We start from the raw sequence: 15,990 nt of genomic DNA on the forward strand, positions 1-15,990 counted from the left end.
CACTCCAAAATAGGGCAGCAGGGACTGAGAGGGCATGGGGCGGGGAGAGTCTCAATGTTCTGGTTTTATACTTAATTATTCACGCACCATCCATCTGTGACCGCTGCTGGGCACTAACAGCCAGGGGGGAGGATGCGGGGTTGGATCTGCCGGGGCCTTTTGGGGTCCTTTGATTACAATTCTGAGCAATGAACCAGGGCGCACATTCACAAGGGATGTGCGTAGTGTTAAGTGGCTGGTGAGATTTGGCAGCTGAATTGCACAAAGGTAGTTAGTCTAAATGATGTTTTATGGATTTACCTAAACTTCGTTAACATCTGTGTGATCACACTAGGACATTTAGGATGTAAAGTAAGTAGAATGAGGCCTAATAGCCTCAATAATGCATTAGGGAAAAAAATAATAATAGCAAAAAAACTGCAATGAAGGCCACATAACCTCTTAATACTTTGGAAAGTTTTGACAAGCTTTTACTTACTTTGGCAGTGAAATGGGAGTCAGTGAGGATATCCTGAAGGAAACAGTGTCATGCACTGGCAGGGTCAGATTGATAGATATTTTCCAATGACCAGTTTGTATCTCAAGTGCTGTTACTGTCTCGATAAATGTGTCTTATAGCTCAAGTGGGTTATGCTAAATGCCTTTGCAAGCAAATGCCTGAGTATAATGTTGGATATTCACTGGGATGACATTGCAGTAAGTGCTAAAATTTCCCAAAAGTTCCAGTAGCTTTTCACTTCCAAAATTATCTAGGAAAAAAAATGGAAATATTTGGGGCCTGTGTTAAGAATAACATCTGAGCATATGCGATGACAAGTGTCCCTGGGCAGCTGGGGAGCATGTGAAGGGGCTGCCTGAAGGAATTCGTTTGTTGACCATTGCCTAGCAAGGGGAAGCAGAGAGGCCACCGCAACATGACAGACGTGAGAAGAGTGGACGGGGCCAGACAGATGGCAGAGCCCTGTGCGTATTCCGGGTGACATCCGATGGCCTGAGATGAATTCAGAAGTATAAGCTGATTCACTGACTTGGACTCGGTCCTGAAGAAGAATTTGGCCAGCTGTTTTAATTAAAACACAAAGCCCAGTGAAGTTAAAATGTATCAAAACTCTGTCAATTACAGTCAGCAGCTGGATACCTTGTGGAGGCAGAACACAGGTTCCTAAATCTCCTAAATGCCTTAGTGTTCATAAAATTCATTGGCATCCATTTCGTCCTGTGCCCTTAGTTCTGGGTGCTTCAAACGTCTTGCTCGGAGCCGGAGCTCCACAACTGAATCTGCTTCCAGTGATACTAGGGACTGCAACTACCGAGGCAGAGGGGAGGGAGCTATAGGGCATCAGCCTCTCCACGCAGAGGCCCACATCATCCTGTAACATACTTTGAGATCTTCTGAACTTTGAGACCAGTGGTAAATTTATCAATGTGCAATTTTCTATAATCCCTGTAAAAACTGAAAAGTCATTCTGGGGTTAATAAGTACAGGCAAGTTTCTGGAAAAAAAAAAAAGCAAGCTTTCATTCCTGCCTTTTGATTTGTAGCATATCTTATTTTTATAATTATCCACTCAACAAAAAGAGAGAGAGTGTTATAATTGAAGAAGAAAAAAACCAAAGCTCAGAGTAGCCTTGATAAGTTGAATTCCAGGCTTCCTGGGCTGTGAAATTAACCTCTTGTTTAATTTTGCCAGTTTTAACAGTTTCTGTTTAAAGGAACTTAGCCAGAAGTCATCATTCATGTTTGTCGAAAGGAGCTCCCTTGCAGGAGCATGGATACGTATCATTTGAAGTGTACTTTCTGCTTGAAGGGAAGAGACAGGAATCTGGATGCATTATACTTGAATGAAAAATCCTTTGGCAAACATCTTTGGGCGTAGGGGATTCGATACCTAATGAATATGATGGTACAGCAGGTTATACTTAAAGCTCAAATAGCAAATGTAGATTTCAGGATTAAATGTACAACTACTTTCCATTCCCCTAAAATATACGTGAGATGTTTTAGAGATTACAATTATCTAACCTGGGGCTATTTTGATAAACCCTTGAAAAACCCCTGTTCTCCAGTTTTGTGGATTTTGGCTCCGTCTGCCTGTACACACTCACACACATCCTCAGTTGCTACCAGCCGCCTGTGGGGCAGAAATGATGTACAGGACTGCAAGCCTAGAAGCATCCCTGGTAAATGGAGGCCGACAGTGTTGGTCTTTGAAGTGGCTAACTGCTGGATGCAGTTTTGCAAAGCTCCAGGAAATATTAGCCATGGTTCTGGTGGCTGTGATGTTCAACATCAAGAGATATATTCCTTGGCTGCGGGTTTTGTGGTTGCAGGTGCTGAACCTTCACCATTGCGTGCTAATGGTCCAGGACGAAGCTTGCTGGGGCAGAGGATGAGTCACTGCGGATGCTTTCTGGCTTGGAGTGGATTACTCGAGAGTGGCCATTGAGTAAACACAGCAGCAGCTCAGGGGCTTCCATGGCAGCAGCCGGTGATAAACAAGTTATGAGAGAGCGACCTCCAACAGCTTTTGGAAACTGATGGTGTGGCTAGGCTAATTCCCTCAGGTGACCTTCTACCAGGTTGCTGCTAGCACCCGTCAGGATCTGATTAGCTCACCTGGAAGCACTTTCGGTAGACAGCTATTTCAGGACATGGATATAGATATGTACCTCGTATGTTAGCAGTTCTGTTTGTTTTTTGTGACATGAGATCACTGATCGGCCCACCATGAGCCTGCCAGTCATCCTAATGATCCTGGTATTAAAAAAAAAAAAAAAAAAAAGAGTATAAACCCACCAAGCCTACGGAAAGCAGGAAACTGAACTCAGAGAGGTTCAACTTCTGAAGCCAGTGAAACCAAATAAATACATCAAATATTTTGAAACCAGATAATATTTCAGTCTATGTAGGACCCAGGTGAGTATCAGAGTAAATGTGATTTATATAGGCCAATCACATTTATAACGCTCCTTGGAGGGACAAGGCTTGTGGGCAAAGATTAGATTTTATTAGTTGAGCTGTGGGAGAGACAGATAAGCGTTTAGGCAGATGAGCTGGTTTTCAGGGTAATGCAGTAGGCCAAGTGATTTGGCAGATGCAGAGAGAGCAGATCCATGCAGTACAAGAGTTTTGCTTTTATAATCTTTCACGGACTGTATCCCTGTGGTTTGCAGATGTATGCCAGAAGGCTACTGGTTGAGGTTTTTTTCCATTTCCCCAAGGGCAGTGTTGCAGCCTGGCCCAGGACCCTCCTGCACGCTGTGACCCCACTCCCTCGTGCACCTAAGCCAAGTTGTGCTGGGCAGACTTTGGCTCCTGCTCACCCCTGGGCCCCAGCTCCAAGGCTCTCTTGTCCTCTCCTCCTGGGGCCGCTGCTTGCTATGACCAGAGTCTTTCTGCTTCCCTGGCAGAGTGCAGGTTTGCTTCAGAGTTTTGCTTACATGGTGAGCACCACCGACATTTAGCTTAACCCCTTTGGAGCACACAAAGGAAGTTTCTCAACCAAAAAGTCTTTGCTTTTGAAGCACAAAAGCATGATCTTCCAGATTAATGAAAATCCTGACATGCAGCAACCAAATCAGGGTTGATTGGGTTGGAGTGTCTCTTTCCTCTCTCTCTCTCAAACTCTTACTCTCTGTGGCTGTGCTTGTCACTCTGATCCAAGGAGAAGTGTGGGCCCAGAAACCCCCTCTCTTAAAACAACAAGTCCCCTGTCTCATGGTCTGGCTCATCAACTTCCTGGTCTTGGTTCCGCTGTGGGATGTGGGCCAACAGTTCGGTCTGGCTTCCAAATCTGATGGATTTTTCTGCAAAAAAGTGCCAAAGCTGTGCAGAGTGTGGATGGGTAGGTTTGCCATGGGCAGGCTGAGATGTGCTGAGCACATAATGCAAAGCAGAGCCTGCAACATGTTACAGGCATACTCTACCACATCATACCATGTACATCTGCATAAATAAATGAAAGGAGCAATGAACGAAGTAAATAGACAACATAATGCAAGGGAATGCTGTAGGAGTGAAATTTCGTATTCTTTGGTGAAGGAAGGCAGCCCAGTGATGCACTCTGCCAGGACAAGCAGCTGCGCTGGCAGAGCTATCACAGTGCTTTCCCTGTGCGTTTGATCCTGGTGGAAATACGATTTAGCAAACGGTTAGAGCTAGTAATGAAAGAGATAAGCACTGTGAACAAATAGATGCCTGATGATTTCTACTTTATCTGGTTTTTATCTTTAATATTCCCTGTGCACTGAGGGACAATGGAAACTGATTTAGGATGCCAAAGAAAAAAGAAAAGGCTTTGACGATTTATTTCCAATTCAGAAATTCACAGCAGAGAATCTTGTGGTGCCAGCTCTTACCTACGTCCTGCTCAAATATACCAGCTAAATAGAAATCACAGAGGTGGCTTTTTAAAAGAGCTGTGGCAAGGAAAAGCAGAGATACCAGAGAAGAACCTGGCAGCCTTTGTGTCAGCAGAAAAAAATTGTCAAAATTATGTAATGAACAGTGTGAAAAGCAGAACTGAGTGGTCTGAACAACAGCTAACTGGTGCCGATGGGTTGGCTGAAGGAAGCAGAAAGAAAACTCAAAAAGTCTATAAAAATCTGTGAGGTCATTGTGAAAGAAAACAATCCCACATGCTGGTGCTTGGAACAAAGAAGATCTGGTGTAATTGGTGCGTGATGTAAGGATCTTGGTACTTCAAGAGGGAGAGCAAGGAGAGGACCCAGCTGTTGCCAGAGGACTCTTACAAAAGTTCGGGCATCCCCAAGGCAGCGGAGCAACTCCTCTAAATCAGAAGCAGGAGGCAGCAGCGCGAGCTCGACTTTCACCAGACCCTCGCCGGCACGCTGGAAGGCATTGCCAGCGTGGTAGTAGCTGCGACCAGGCACTTCAGTCACAACAGTGTTTCAAAGCTAATTGTATCACTTTTATGCTTTTTGGCAGGCTTGCAAACAGCTGCATTTGTGAACTTTCTGGGGTAGCAAAGAACAGGGCAGGAGGTGTGGCTGGTAGTTATTCCAAGCCCTCCCCTGGGCAAGGAGCCTTTGAAGGTTCATCCCGCGGGGTTGGGAAACATGAGCTCTCTGGCCCAGTCTGGTGGCCGCAGCAAGGCAAGGGTCAAAGGATAAATCCCAGTCCCCAGAGGGAGACTTGGTTTGTAAAGTAAGGTGAGCTGGAGAGAAAGCTGGCGGGGGGGCCCTGTTGCCAGGGCTGTCCGTCTGTCCAGCCCATCCGGAGGAAGGTGCATGACTGCCTGAGCGAACTGCCCCCGCGTTCACCCCCCGAGGCTCTGCTTTTCTACAAAACGCTTTTGTTTTTAATAAATACTACTCCGCTTAGTGAAATTTGCCTGGAAACCGCATTGTTCCCCCTGAAGAAGCTGGGTAGCAGATGTCAGAGGGTGCTGGGGCCCAGGCAGTGATGGGGCTTCGTGCAGCTGGCAGGGCCAGGCAGGACCACGGGGTTTTGCTGCAGAACAGTGACAGCCTTAGGCTTGAGGTGCCCCTGTGGACACAAGGGGAGGAGAAGCCTTGGCAGTAGCAGCACGTGTTGGTTGCTGCAGACAACAAACACGGACCACGTCCTGCTTCTCCATCCTTCAGCTGTTTTCACAGAGCTGCTTTTAAGAAATCACAGAGGAGACAATGAGGTTTAAAGGCCAAAAAGTTTTTTCCTATGATGACGCGCTAACTGGGTCCAGCATATATCATGCAGTTCTGCCGGTGTGAATCTAACAGCTTACTAGAAATAAAGCCATCTGCGGCTCGATGGGGATGAAAATGCCAGTTATGCCCTGAGGGGTCAGGCAGATGTAATCATGGCACCGCCCTGGATGCCACGGGACTGAGTCTCTACCTTCATGAGTGCTGGCCAGGCTTTGGTGCTCAGCCCCGTGTGCGGCGTGGTGGATATGCTGCATAGCTTTCAAGGCTGCGTGGACCAAAACTTGCTGCAAAGACCTCCAGCTCCGGTAACCGCCCGCTACTTGTAGGTCAAAAAGTATTAATGTGTTACAAACTGCATTAATTTTACTTCTTGTAGAAATTCGCCTGAATCGTTGCATTTTAAGATGATTCTCTAATCCCAGCATAGTATTGTGAGCCCAGTTGAAATGTTTGTGCAGGCTTTTGTGTGTTTGATCAGCTTGGGGATTTACTTTTACTTTTTTCATGGAGTTGTAGGGTAAAACATTTGCTTCCAAGTGAAAAGTTGCTTGCTCATGCAATTTTTTGGTTTCCTAAGGCACTGCCTAAAAAAAAACTCAAAAAAACCCACCTCACCCTCCAGCTCTTCACTCCAAAAACCCTTTCCAAAATGCACAGTGACTGTTCCTGATTAGAGGAAGACTTTTTTTAAGAAAACCTCAACTTTTCGTGGATAGAACAAATTTAATGTTGATCCACACAGTTCTGTTTTTCAAGAAAAACTGGCAGCAAGAAATGTCCACTAAAAGTGAAAAGTTCACTTTCTACTGAAAACGAATGAAAAGCGGAGTGTTGAGACTGAAGCTTTCCTATCTGGTGCACCCAAAATCTCATAGGAAGTAGCTGGTAGAATTTCTGTGTTCTTAACTCAAACTCTGAACCTGCATCTAAGCCTCATCTATACCCAGGCATAGCCTCCATGTGCAAACTCCATTTGCAAAATCATAAGTCTCTGGATGTATCATTAATTTTTTTAATTAACTTTTCCTGGGGATGTAAGAAGGCTTAATACGTCCTAGAAAATTAACTGCTTTGCTGCCTTTTTTTTTCTTTTTTTCTTTTTTTTGGGGGGGCAGTAGAAGATTTTAAAAACCCTAACGCCACCATGCAAACTCCGGACCCTGAGATTCAGAGAGGGTATCAGTAGATCAGTTTTTGTCCTAAGAAATGCTGGTAGTATTCTTTCCTGTTTCTGCATGGGAAATACAGAGAAAATCCAAATGTGACTGGCAGCTTTAAGATATTTCTTGCAAATTTTCTGTATAAATGAGTGCCTAATCAAATGTAAATTCCCAGACTTTTTCTGTTTCATATTTCCTGAACACTGTTTCTCCTGGAGCTTACTGCTTACATGCAGTTTTTCTTGTAAAACTGCACTGTTGCTGAACTAAGCGAACAGCTGTGTCAGATACACAAACCCCCCAAATGGTCTAACATGTCTGTGGTTACACTTCCAAATTTTTACAAAGGGAATATATAATTGAAAAGCTAACTGGCAATTTTACTTATCCCAGTTGTTTTTTTTCATTTGGTCAATGGAATTTGGCTTAGTTTATTAGCCAGTGTCTGGCATATTGTCTTGTTTGTGTTACTTACACAGAAAGCAATCAGTGTAGTTTATGCACTGTTTTGGGGAAAAAGTAGTATTGCTGGTCTCAACCCCCGTTTCCCTAAGCCACTGATATAATTACTGCTGACTGAGGTAATGATGCCTATTCGGTAAGTAAATTCAAAAAAAAAATAAATATAGGTTTAGAGAATTTGGGTGAATGACTCACAGAGTTAATGTGTCACCAACTGTAATTGAGAGAGACTCTGTACGGAACTGCTTATTAGAGCAGCAAGATGAGAGACATGCATACGGAAGGATTTTAAAGGTCACTTTTTGTGAGTCTTACTGCCGCAATGCATAGTTGCATTGAGGAGGGATAGGTTTGAAATGCTGGGTCCTAATCCCTCCTGGGCTCAGTATTTTGCTTGGAAAGGGAGGAATGTACAAATGAATGCGTACTTGGTCCTGTACAGTTTGATTCAACTGTCAGGAGAAGACAGTGAAGTTACACTGTAGGTAAAAGGTTATTACAGGAATGTGGGTACAAAGTGCATTACTTGCCATACAGCCCCATAGACTGCTTAGGGAATTGCCAGAAATTGTATGCTCGTGTTTCTGTGTCATCGGGCTTTTCCTAGCATTTTGTGACTACCTCTCTTTGGCTCTCCTGTGATTTTGAAGAGTAGCCCTCTCTTGATAACTCCTGAATGACTGCTATAAATGAAGTGCTATGGGCATTTGGAGGAGGAGGATTTTGAGGGAAAAAATCATGTGGCATGCTGCAAATTGAAGCTGCATGTTACATTTTTAAGGAGAGATTTCAGGCCACCGGACTGTGCATTCATCAGATTCTCCATAGACTGCTAAATGTCCTTCTGTTACTCCCACAAACAAGAGTGGAAAGTTGTCTGCTTCTTTAGTCCAAGGAACCCTCTCTTTGCATTGATTTGCTTTCACAATTGCTCTGTGTCAATCTTTGAGGTCTGCATTGTGAGACCTTCCATTCTGCAGCAATGGACATGTCGTTGCTATTACTGAAATACAGCTTAGTATAAAGGCCATTTACTCAATGCCGTCATTCATTTGGAAGAAGTTCCAGATTAGCATTTTCTGTGCTTGATACTGCAAAGTGCCTGGCTCCCTGGTCCTGATTAGCAAAGCATTTAAACTTACACACAAATCTCTCTATCAGTGCTTCCATTGATTTCAGTGGAGCCAATCATGTATTTCAACTTCCAGAAGACGGTAAAATGATTAGCAGGTTGGGTATTAAATTACTCCATTTCTGGATACTTAATGAATAGGTCAAATTAATCTTTAAAAAAAAAAACAACCAGAAGAAAAAACCCTATTTAGAAAGAGAGTTCATGATCTTTGCTCTCATATCAGTGGGGAATCAGACCAAGTGAGAGCAAGTGTACAGCAAACAGAGAACGCAGAGTCAAGTTTAGAGTAACATAACCATCCAGACTGGAAACTCGAAGAGGTTTTCTTTCCCTTTTAAATCACTATCTTTCTTTGTAGAAGAAGTTTAGTCTACTTATAATTAAGTCTTAAAGCCAGGCAAGCCAGGTAGCCATTTAGTCCCTGTAGTTAGTAATTTGAGGTCTTCATGTTAATGTATTTTCCGATGTCGACACTAATTCATTTTTTGGAGGGAAAAAAAAAAAAAGGAGTATTACAAGAAGGCTCTGTTTCCTATGGGGTTTCTCATGAAGTGCAGACAAAAATAGGGCTGAAATATGAACTGAAATTGCCAGGCATGAATTCTGAATTGTAGGTTTCTTTGTAAGAAAAATGATCCAAATTCAGACTAGCCTAAAAACACAGATTCTTAGTGTGAACTGGATATTGCTGATTATATCAGTTAAAAACAGATGTATAAGAAGCATTCAACTTATGATAGAGCTTTGGTGATTTACCTTTATCCTCTGTGCTTGTGAAAAAACATGCATACCATGGACTAGCACATGCCAGCGAATAAATGCTGTGTGTGATAACTCTTGTGAGCTAACTGGAGATCTGTATGCAAGCGGATGTTTTACGCACTCACATTTTATGTAGTGGCAGATTAAGTATTTGGCAGGCACATTAGGTGCCATTTTTAAATATTTATTTTATAAATTGTTTTATTTTTCTTTCATATGCTGCTGCAGTAACAAGTTACTTGGACTTAACCCGTGATTTTGTGTATTCCTCCATGAGACTAAAACCAGACACAGTAGATATAAAGAGAAATTATGGTAAGAGGCAAAAAAGAATTCCATTCCCTAAAAAGGGAAAGAAAATGCAGCTTTTCTGTATTTACACAGCCCCTTATACTGCTTAGGGCTGCGTCTACCCCCTAAGTATGTAGCAATCGTTTATCTTACATCTGTTAAACAAAAATGTATGGTAGAAATGGGTTGCTGTGCACAGAGTCTGCAGGTGAGAGGGGGAGCAGATGCAGAGGGGATGCTGTAACATGCCCTGCCCAAGGGATCAGGTGTTGCGAGAGCTGCTGCCCGCCCCCGGCATCTTCCCCGGGGTGTACGGGAGAGGACTTTGGGAATCTCGTAGGCCAGATCTGGACCTGTTGTTTGCCTTGTGGGGACAGTGACTGTCCATGCAGATTGGAGAGGATACTTTTGAAAAGGCAATAGCGGAGCTCCTAGGAAGCAACCCCAAGGTGGCTTGGTAGAGTTGGAAGGTTCATGCAGGATTTGGGAGGGGAGGGTATGCCTGAAAGGCAAGCAATATTTTTAACATCAGTCCGACTGCTGATGTGTCCAAGTTAAGCAAGTGCTTACACATGTGTGAAAACTGAGATGAGCTCTTTGGTCAAGTGAAATGAGATTAAAGAAGAAATGGATACTCTGGGCAGTCTCAAGAGGGTAGCGTGATGTGCTGCTGGGTGAAGGACTGACTCGACACAGTCCCTGGCAGTTCCTACGACCCTTGTATGGTGAGAATTAGTACCAGGAATGGCATTTGTCTGATGTACTTTGCCCCTAGGTCAGGAGGATCGTTTTCCAGATCGTCTCTGGGATAATGTTGCAGACATGGATGCTCTAGCTTGTTTTGTTGTTTTGTTGGGTTTTTAAAAAATGTTCTTTCTCTCTCTGTTTCCCTTGTTTCTGGCATTGCATTCCAGGTTTCTGCAACTCCTGTATGCCATTTTACTCCCCTGATCTTGGTTTTGATGTGTTAGGAAATTGTCCAGGACCAGGCTTCTGTTTCTCTGTGATTTATTCACTGTTGCCTTCTTTTTCCACATGTTGTTTCTTTGACTTTTTTTGGCCTTGTCACGCATTTGTAGCTTGTCATCACATCCTTTCTGTTGTTTTTATAGAGAAGGTTATGTTTTAGGCCCTGCCCCCAAAAATACCCATCGAGAGAGTAATTTTGAAATAATCCCATTGAGACTGCTGGTATGCTTAAATGTAGCTTTACATTTAGCACTTTATTGAATCAGCAGATTTGTACATGCTAGTTTTACTACTTTAGATGTCTTTCTGGTTTGCTTCTTTGGAACCAGAAAGGCTTTAGAAGTTTTTGGCTACAATGTGTTCTTTTAAGTATTAACACCTAAATTATAAAAATGAAGTTTAAAACTTTTGATCTGTAAAACAATTAAATATTCTCGCAGCATGTTCCTGATGGTGTGAATTATCTTGTCATTAAAGTGTCCATCTACAGCTATCAGTTCTGGAGGGCAATACTTACTTCATAATCTGCTTTACCCTGACATAACATCTTTCTCTGAAGATTTCCCGTAATTTTGAAACTGTGATTAAAAGTACCGTGAAACACACGAAGTGACGTTTTTGTGGGTACATGGGACATCAAAAGGTTGAGTGGCTTGCTTAACGAATGAGAGGCTGTCTCAGCCTCCTGACCTAGGCCCAGTACGACGATCCCTTCATAAATAAGCGCTTTTGTCCAGGGGTGCAAAAGCAAAGCCTCTGGCATTTATTATTCTGACGTGTGTCTGTTCCCAGGGCATTACATTTCCGTGGATACGTCCCACGAGGGTGAGAAAGCAGTGCTGTCGAGCCCCGAGCTGTACTCTGAGGAGTGGAGCTGCCTCAGGCTGATTTACCAGATCGGAGCGGCCACGGGGACTTCGCCCGACCCCGCCAGGCTCAACCTGTACCTGAGGCGGGAAGGAGAGAGCTTTGAACGTCTGCTGTGGTCCGCCAGCCAGCCGTCGGACAGCTGGCTCATCGCCAGCTTAGATTTAGTGAACAGCACAAAGAAGTACAAGGTAAGCCTGATGTCAGGAGATGCTTTGGGGGTGCTTTTCGAACATCTCCGCTCTGGGCCCTGTCCTGGGCTCCATGGCTAGCAGCGTGTGAGTCGGCCGACGGCTCTGTCCCCGCGACCGGCGAGTGGAGCCAGCTGTGGGGCCGTGCGGTGCAGCCCGCGGGCAGGCAGCATGGCCGCCAGGCCGGGCGGGAGGACGCCTCACCGAGGAATCTGGAGTCCCCTCCTCTTACACAAGGTGTGGGGTTTTTTTGCCTTGTCTCACTGTCCTTCGGTGTGCCTTCTGCCCTTGAGAAAGGGCATTGGCTCCATCTTTCATGCATTCTGCCAACCCCTTCCAGCAAAAGTACCTCTCCCATTTGTGAGGATGATGAGTCCCTCCACATATATTTAATTTGTTCTCCTGTTTATCCTGCTTAAATGTCCAGGGTGATAATGGAAATACCAAAACCCTAACATTTACAGTTTGGTTTGTATTGTGCAGATTGTGCTGGAAGGTGAAATGGGACAAGATAAATCTGCCAGTATAGCAGTTTTTGAAATTAAAATAACTCCTGGATATTGTATTGGTAAGTACTCCCTGCTCAGCTCCCATTTTCTCTGCATAGAAAAAAATGCCTTGTTGGCAATTTAAAAACTGAATTAAAGGTCTGGGTTGAGAAAAAAGACAATGGCTTTTTCCTTATTGAAAAGTCAGCTGCCATATTCAATACTGATGTTGTTTAAGCTGAGGTTGCACATGCTAATACCTGGTTTTATTCACCTATCTCTGTGATATGTATAGACATTTCACACACAATAATTCATTCTAAAGTGATTTATTGTTCAAGCAGGATCAAGTGTTATATTTTCAGAAAACTAGACTGCTGAAAATATTACACATAACAGCTGCAACGTTATTTCTGCTGTCTGCCTGCTCACGCTTCCTTACAGTGGCATCTTGAAGACTGCAGAGTCAAAAATCTGTTGATATTTACACTTACTGCTATTTCCTCATTACATTTGCCAAAAACCGCTAATGAAGTAAAAAAATTTCAGTGATGAGGAGGCTGGGAGACCTTTGCATTTCTGGGGAGCTCTGGTGGAGTTGTCACAATTCTTTGGCTCTGTGAAGGAAACAAAGCAATCTCATTACTGCTATGAAATACTAGTCCTGCTTTGCTTCTAGCCATCCCTGATTTACAAGTGGAAGTTCTGGTCTGGCTATTTAGTACTATGAAGTGGTATATTTAAAATTTATTTTATCTGGTTCTAAATTACAGCAGTTCTATATTGCTCAATAATAAAAAGATAGATTGCACTGAACAGGATGGAAATGAGAATTTTATCAAAAATCTTTCAAAAATTGTGGCTAAGCTTGCTTCCATTTGTTATAAGCTGTAAAGTGCTGCGTCCAGTTTCACACATAAAGGTGTTATCTGCACTGCCATATGTAAAACAAGGCCAGTGCTTAGCAACAGCTTCTATTCCAGTTTTTGTAATGGGAATGTGTGCACTGAGCTGGTGATGTCTGCAATTGCAGAATGTGACTTTGAAGAAAATCATCTTTGTGGTTTCGTGAACCGCTGGAACCCCAATGTGAACTGGTTTGTTGGTGGAGGAAACATTCGCAATTCTCAGTCTATCTTGCCCAAAGACCACACGCTCAACAGTGAACTGGGTAAGCAACAAATGTAAAGCAGAAGTATGGTGGAAAGTTTGACTCTGTGATCCATGTGTGACTCTTACACTGCAAATTACTATGTGAGTCCTTACTTCTCTCCTGGCATTGAGTAGGGTAAGAATGACTTCTGTGAAAAGGGGGATTAGAAAAAGGTCGGGGGAATTTTCAGAATTTCTTGCAAAGTTGTCTGTAAGCTTTATAATAATGTTGTTATGCCCTTTGCTAGGCTTCACAATTACTCTAAATGACAATAAAATTCTGGATGGAGAGGGCAAGAATTCATCTTTCTGTGAATTCTAAAAGTTTTAAAATCTTGTACTGCTGCTCTGCATATCTGGCAGAGGTTTTCTTTCCAGTGGCTATTGGGAAAATTGAGTAGGAAAGCTAAGGGACTGAAACAGGTTTGGAGAATCTTGGGATAAATTGCACAGTTTAGGAGCTTTGCTTCTTTCAGTCAAATGTGGTGCTGCTAATACAGTCCATCGGAGGCAGAATGCTGTAAAGACTGGAAGGATTTTTAGCACTCACCCTGTCCGAAATACTTGTCCCGGCCCCCTTGTTGAGGGGAGAGCCTTTCACATAGTCGTAGAGGCGGGTTGGGAATACCTTAGCCTTAACGTAGTGTGGCATGAACTGCTGCATTGGGTGACTGTCAGGAAATCTGGCTGCTGCCGCGCACTGTGCATCTCAGACAACGTGATGCTTGTTATGGCGAAAGGAATCTCATCATGAGAAGCAGGGCTGATCCTCTCTCCTTAACTCATGCCGCTGTGCCTTTTTATTTATTTCACAATTGTGTGAGTTGAGTACAGAGTGTCAGTCCGGCCTGGCATCACTCCACGGCAGCTAAATGCTGGTAAAATTTTGGTGGAAGTTTCACCCACCACAACTTCAACAGCAGACAGTGGCTCTACTGATTCAATAAAGTACAGTATGTGATAGGAAACACTGCCAACTGAGAGCAATCTCTTTTCTTATAGCCACAGTGTTTCTTTTTCACACCAAACCCTCACTGCTGACCATCAACTGAGAAGGCCCCAAGAAGCCAAAAGTCACAGAAGAGGCTTCTTTTTGCAACTATTGTGCTACACAGGTACATCAGCCAGGGAGATCATAATTAGGCTAGGAAATGTGGTAAAACTACAGAGCAAAAATGAAGTCGAGAACTTCGTAGGCAAGTACAGCTGAAGTATCACCAGCCCCATGGCAGCAGGCAGGCTGGAGGAGACCCGTAGCCAAGCAAATCCCTTTCCCCTCCTTCCACTGGAGCAAAGTGAGAAGTGACATCTCCAGGTTAGAGAACGCTGTTAGCTAATTGATGTAGTAGGGTAGACACAAACCTAATGGCATAGTTATGCTGAAGTACCCTGTCAGTCTGACACTCCATCGTCCTGTAAGGTTTCTACTTGTGAAGAACCATTTTTCCGTTCATCAACCGATACTGTGTGATGCTGTGTTTCTGGGAGTGTAGAAGAAGAAAAACTACAGATGCACGGCATATCCATGCACATGGATGTGTCCTGTTTAAATTGAGATAGCTCTCCCAAAATCAAAGCCTGAGAAGCTGTACCCTTTGAAAATCCTGCAGGTCATATTGGCTGTTGAGGAAGAGGAAGTCCCCTCATCTGTAATGCATTTTTCTGTTTATTAACATCTCCCAAAAGTCATTTTTGAGGATTTTACAAAAAAACAGTCTATTCAGTAAAAATAAAACATTTGGAAACCAAATCCTAGATAGACCGAGCAGAATTATACAAGCAGTAAAATGTGCAAAATAAAGGTTATTTGCCAATTCATTTGATATACTGAGTGAACGTCTGAGTAAAACCTGTGAGGAAACACGTGGTTTATAGTCTTGTTCGTTTCCTTGGGTTACCTCAGTAAAAGTTGCACTTCGAAAAAGACTAAATACTGAGCTGTTGGGACGCAGGGAATTTACTCAGTTGTAACGCATTTCTCCATTTTTGAATGGCTCCCAAAATTCAGAAGTTTATTACTTTCTTTAAGGTAAAGGTCTCAATTAAAGACTTAAGAAAGAGCTGAGACTGACTGTTTTGCCGTTGGTATTTTAGCCAATCAAATTTGGGTTATATGTAGGAGAAAAGGAGAAAAAAATAAATATCTCTTAGTAAAATTTCCTAGGAATCAGCCATCATTGTCCAGGTCGTAGAGATACATGTCTAGTCCCTGCCTATCTCCTGATACTTCTTGTGAGATCCTTTAAAAAGTGTCCTTATACCAAGTTTCTTTTATACTTTTAGGTCACTACATGTATGTGGACTCTGTTTACGTCAAACATTTTCAGGAAGTGGCCCAGCTCATCTCACCAAAGACCACGGCCCCAATGTCTGGCTGTTTATCCTTTTATTATCAACTTAAGCAGGAGAGTAGCATTGTTTTTACTGTTTACTTGAGAGACACAAGTGGCTTTTATGAAGAGATCTGGAAAACAGACAGTGCACTGAGCGTGGAATGGGCGCTAGCAGAAGTTGACTTCAATGCGCCGTACCCCATGGAGGTAAAGCAACCATTCCTGTACAGTCCAGCTACGACTCCCAGGTTGCATCAGACACGAGTGCCAACTCAGGCCAGCTTGGGAGCATGGCAGTGGCCCTCCAGTATCTGAAAGATGGTTATAAGGATGCTGTTGATCTGCTGTTTCCTTTGTCCACTGCATAAGGGTCAAGGAGGAATCGCTTTCCATACTGGTGCTTGATTTTCAGCAAAAATGAAGTCAGGTGGTGAAGTGCTTGAACAGAATATCTTGGGAGGTTGTAGAGTCCTACTAACTTGAGGTCTTTCGGTTCCTGCTGAATAAGGTT

At 43.4% G+C, this 15,990-nt stretch overlaps 1 protein-coding gene across 2 annotated transcripts in view; it reads left to right on the forward strand.

Annotated features, from left to right (window-relative positions):
- The window catches only part of MAMDC2 (MAM domain containing 2), a 66,878-nt gene that overhangs the window by 19,498 nt on the left and 31,390 nt on the right, over positions 1-15,990 (forward strand). For both annotated transcript variants that reach the window (XM_075410754.1, XM_075410755.1), the window contains exons 3-6: positions 11,241-11,506; positions 11,990-12,074; positions 13,028-13,165; positions 15,430-15,686. In XM_075410754.1, the coding sequence (XP_075266869.1) occupies positions 11,241-11,506; positions 11,990-12,074; positions 13,028-13,165; positions 15,430-15,686 (746 nt within the window). The remainder of the gene's footprint in view (positions 1-11,240; positions 11,507-11,989; positions 12,075-13,027; positions 13,166-15,429; positions 15,687-15,990) is intronic.

The sequence above is a fragment of the Opisthocomus hoazin genome, chromosome Z (assembly GCF_030867145.1).
Source record: "Opisthocomus hoazin isolate bOpiHoa1 chromosome Z, bOpiHoa1.hap1, whole genome shotgun sequence".
Classification (NCBI taxonomy): Eukaryota; Metazoa; Chordata; class Aves; order Opisthocomiformes; family Opisthocomidae; genus Opisthocomus; species Opisthocomus hoazin.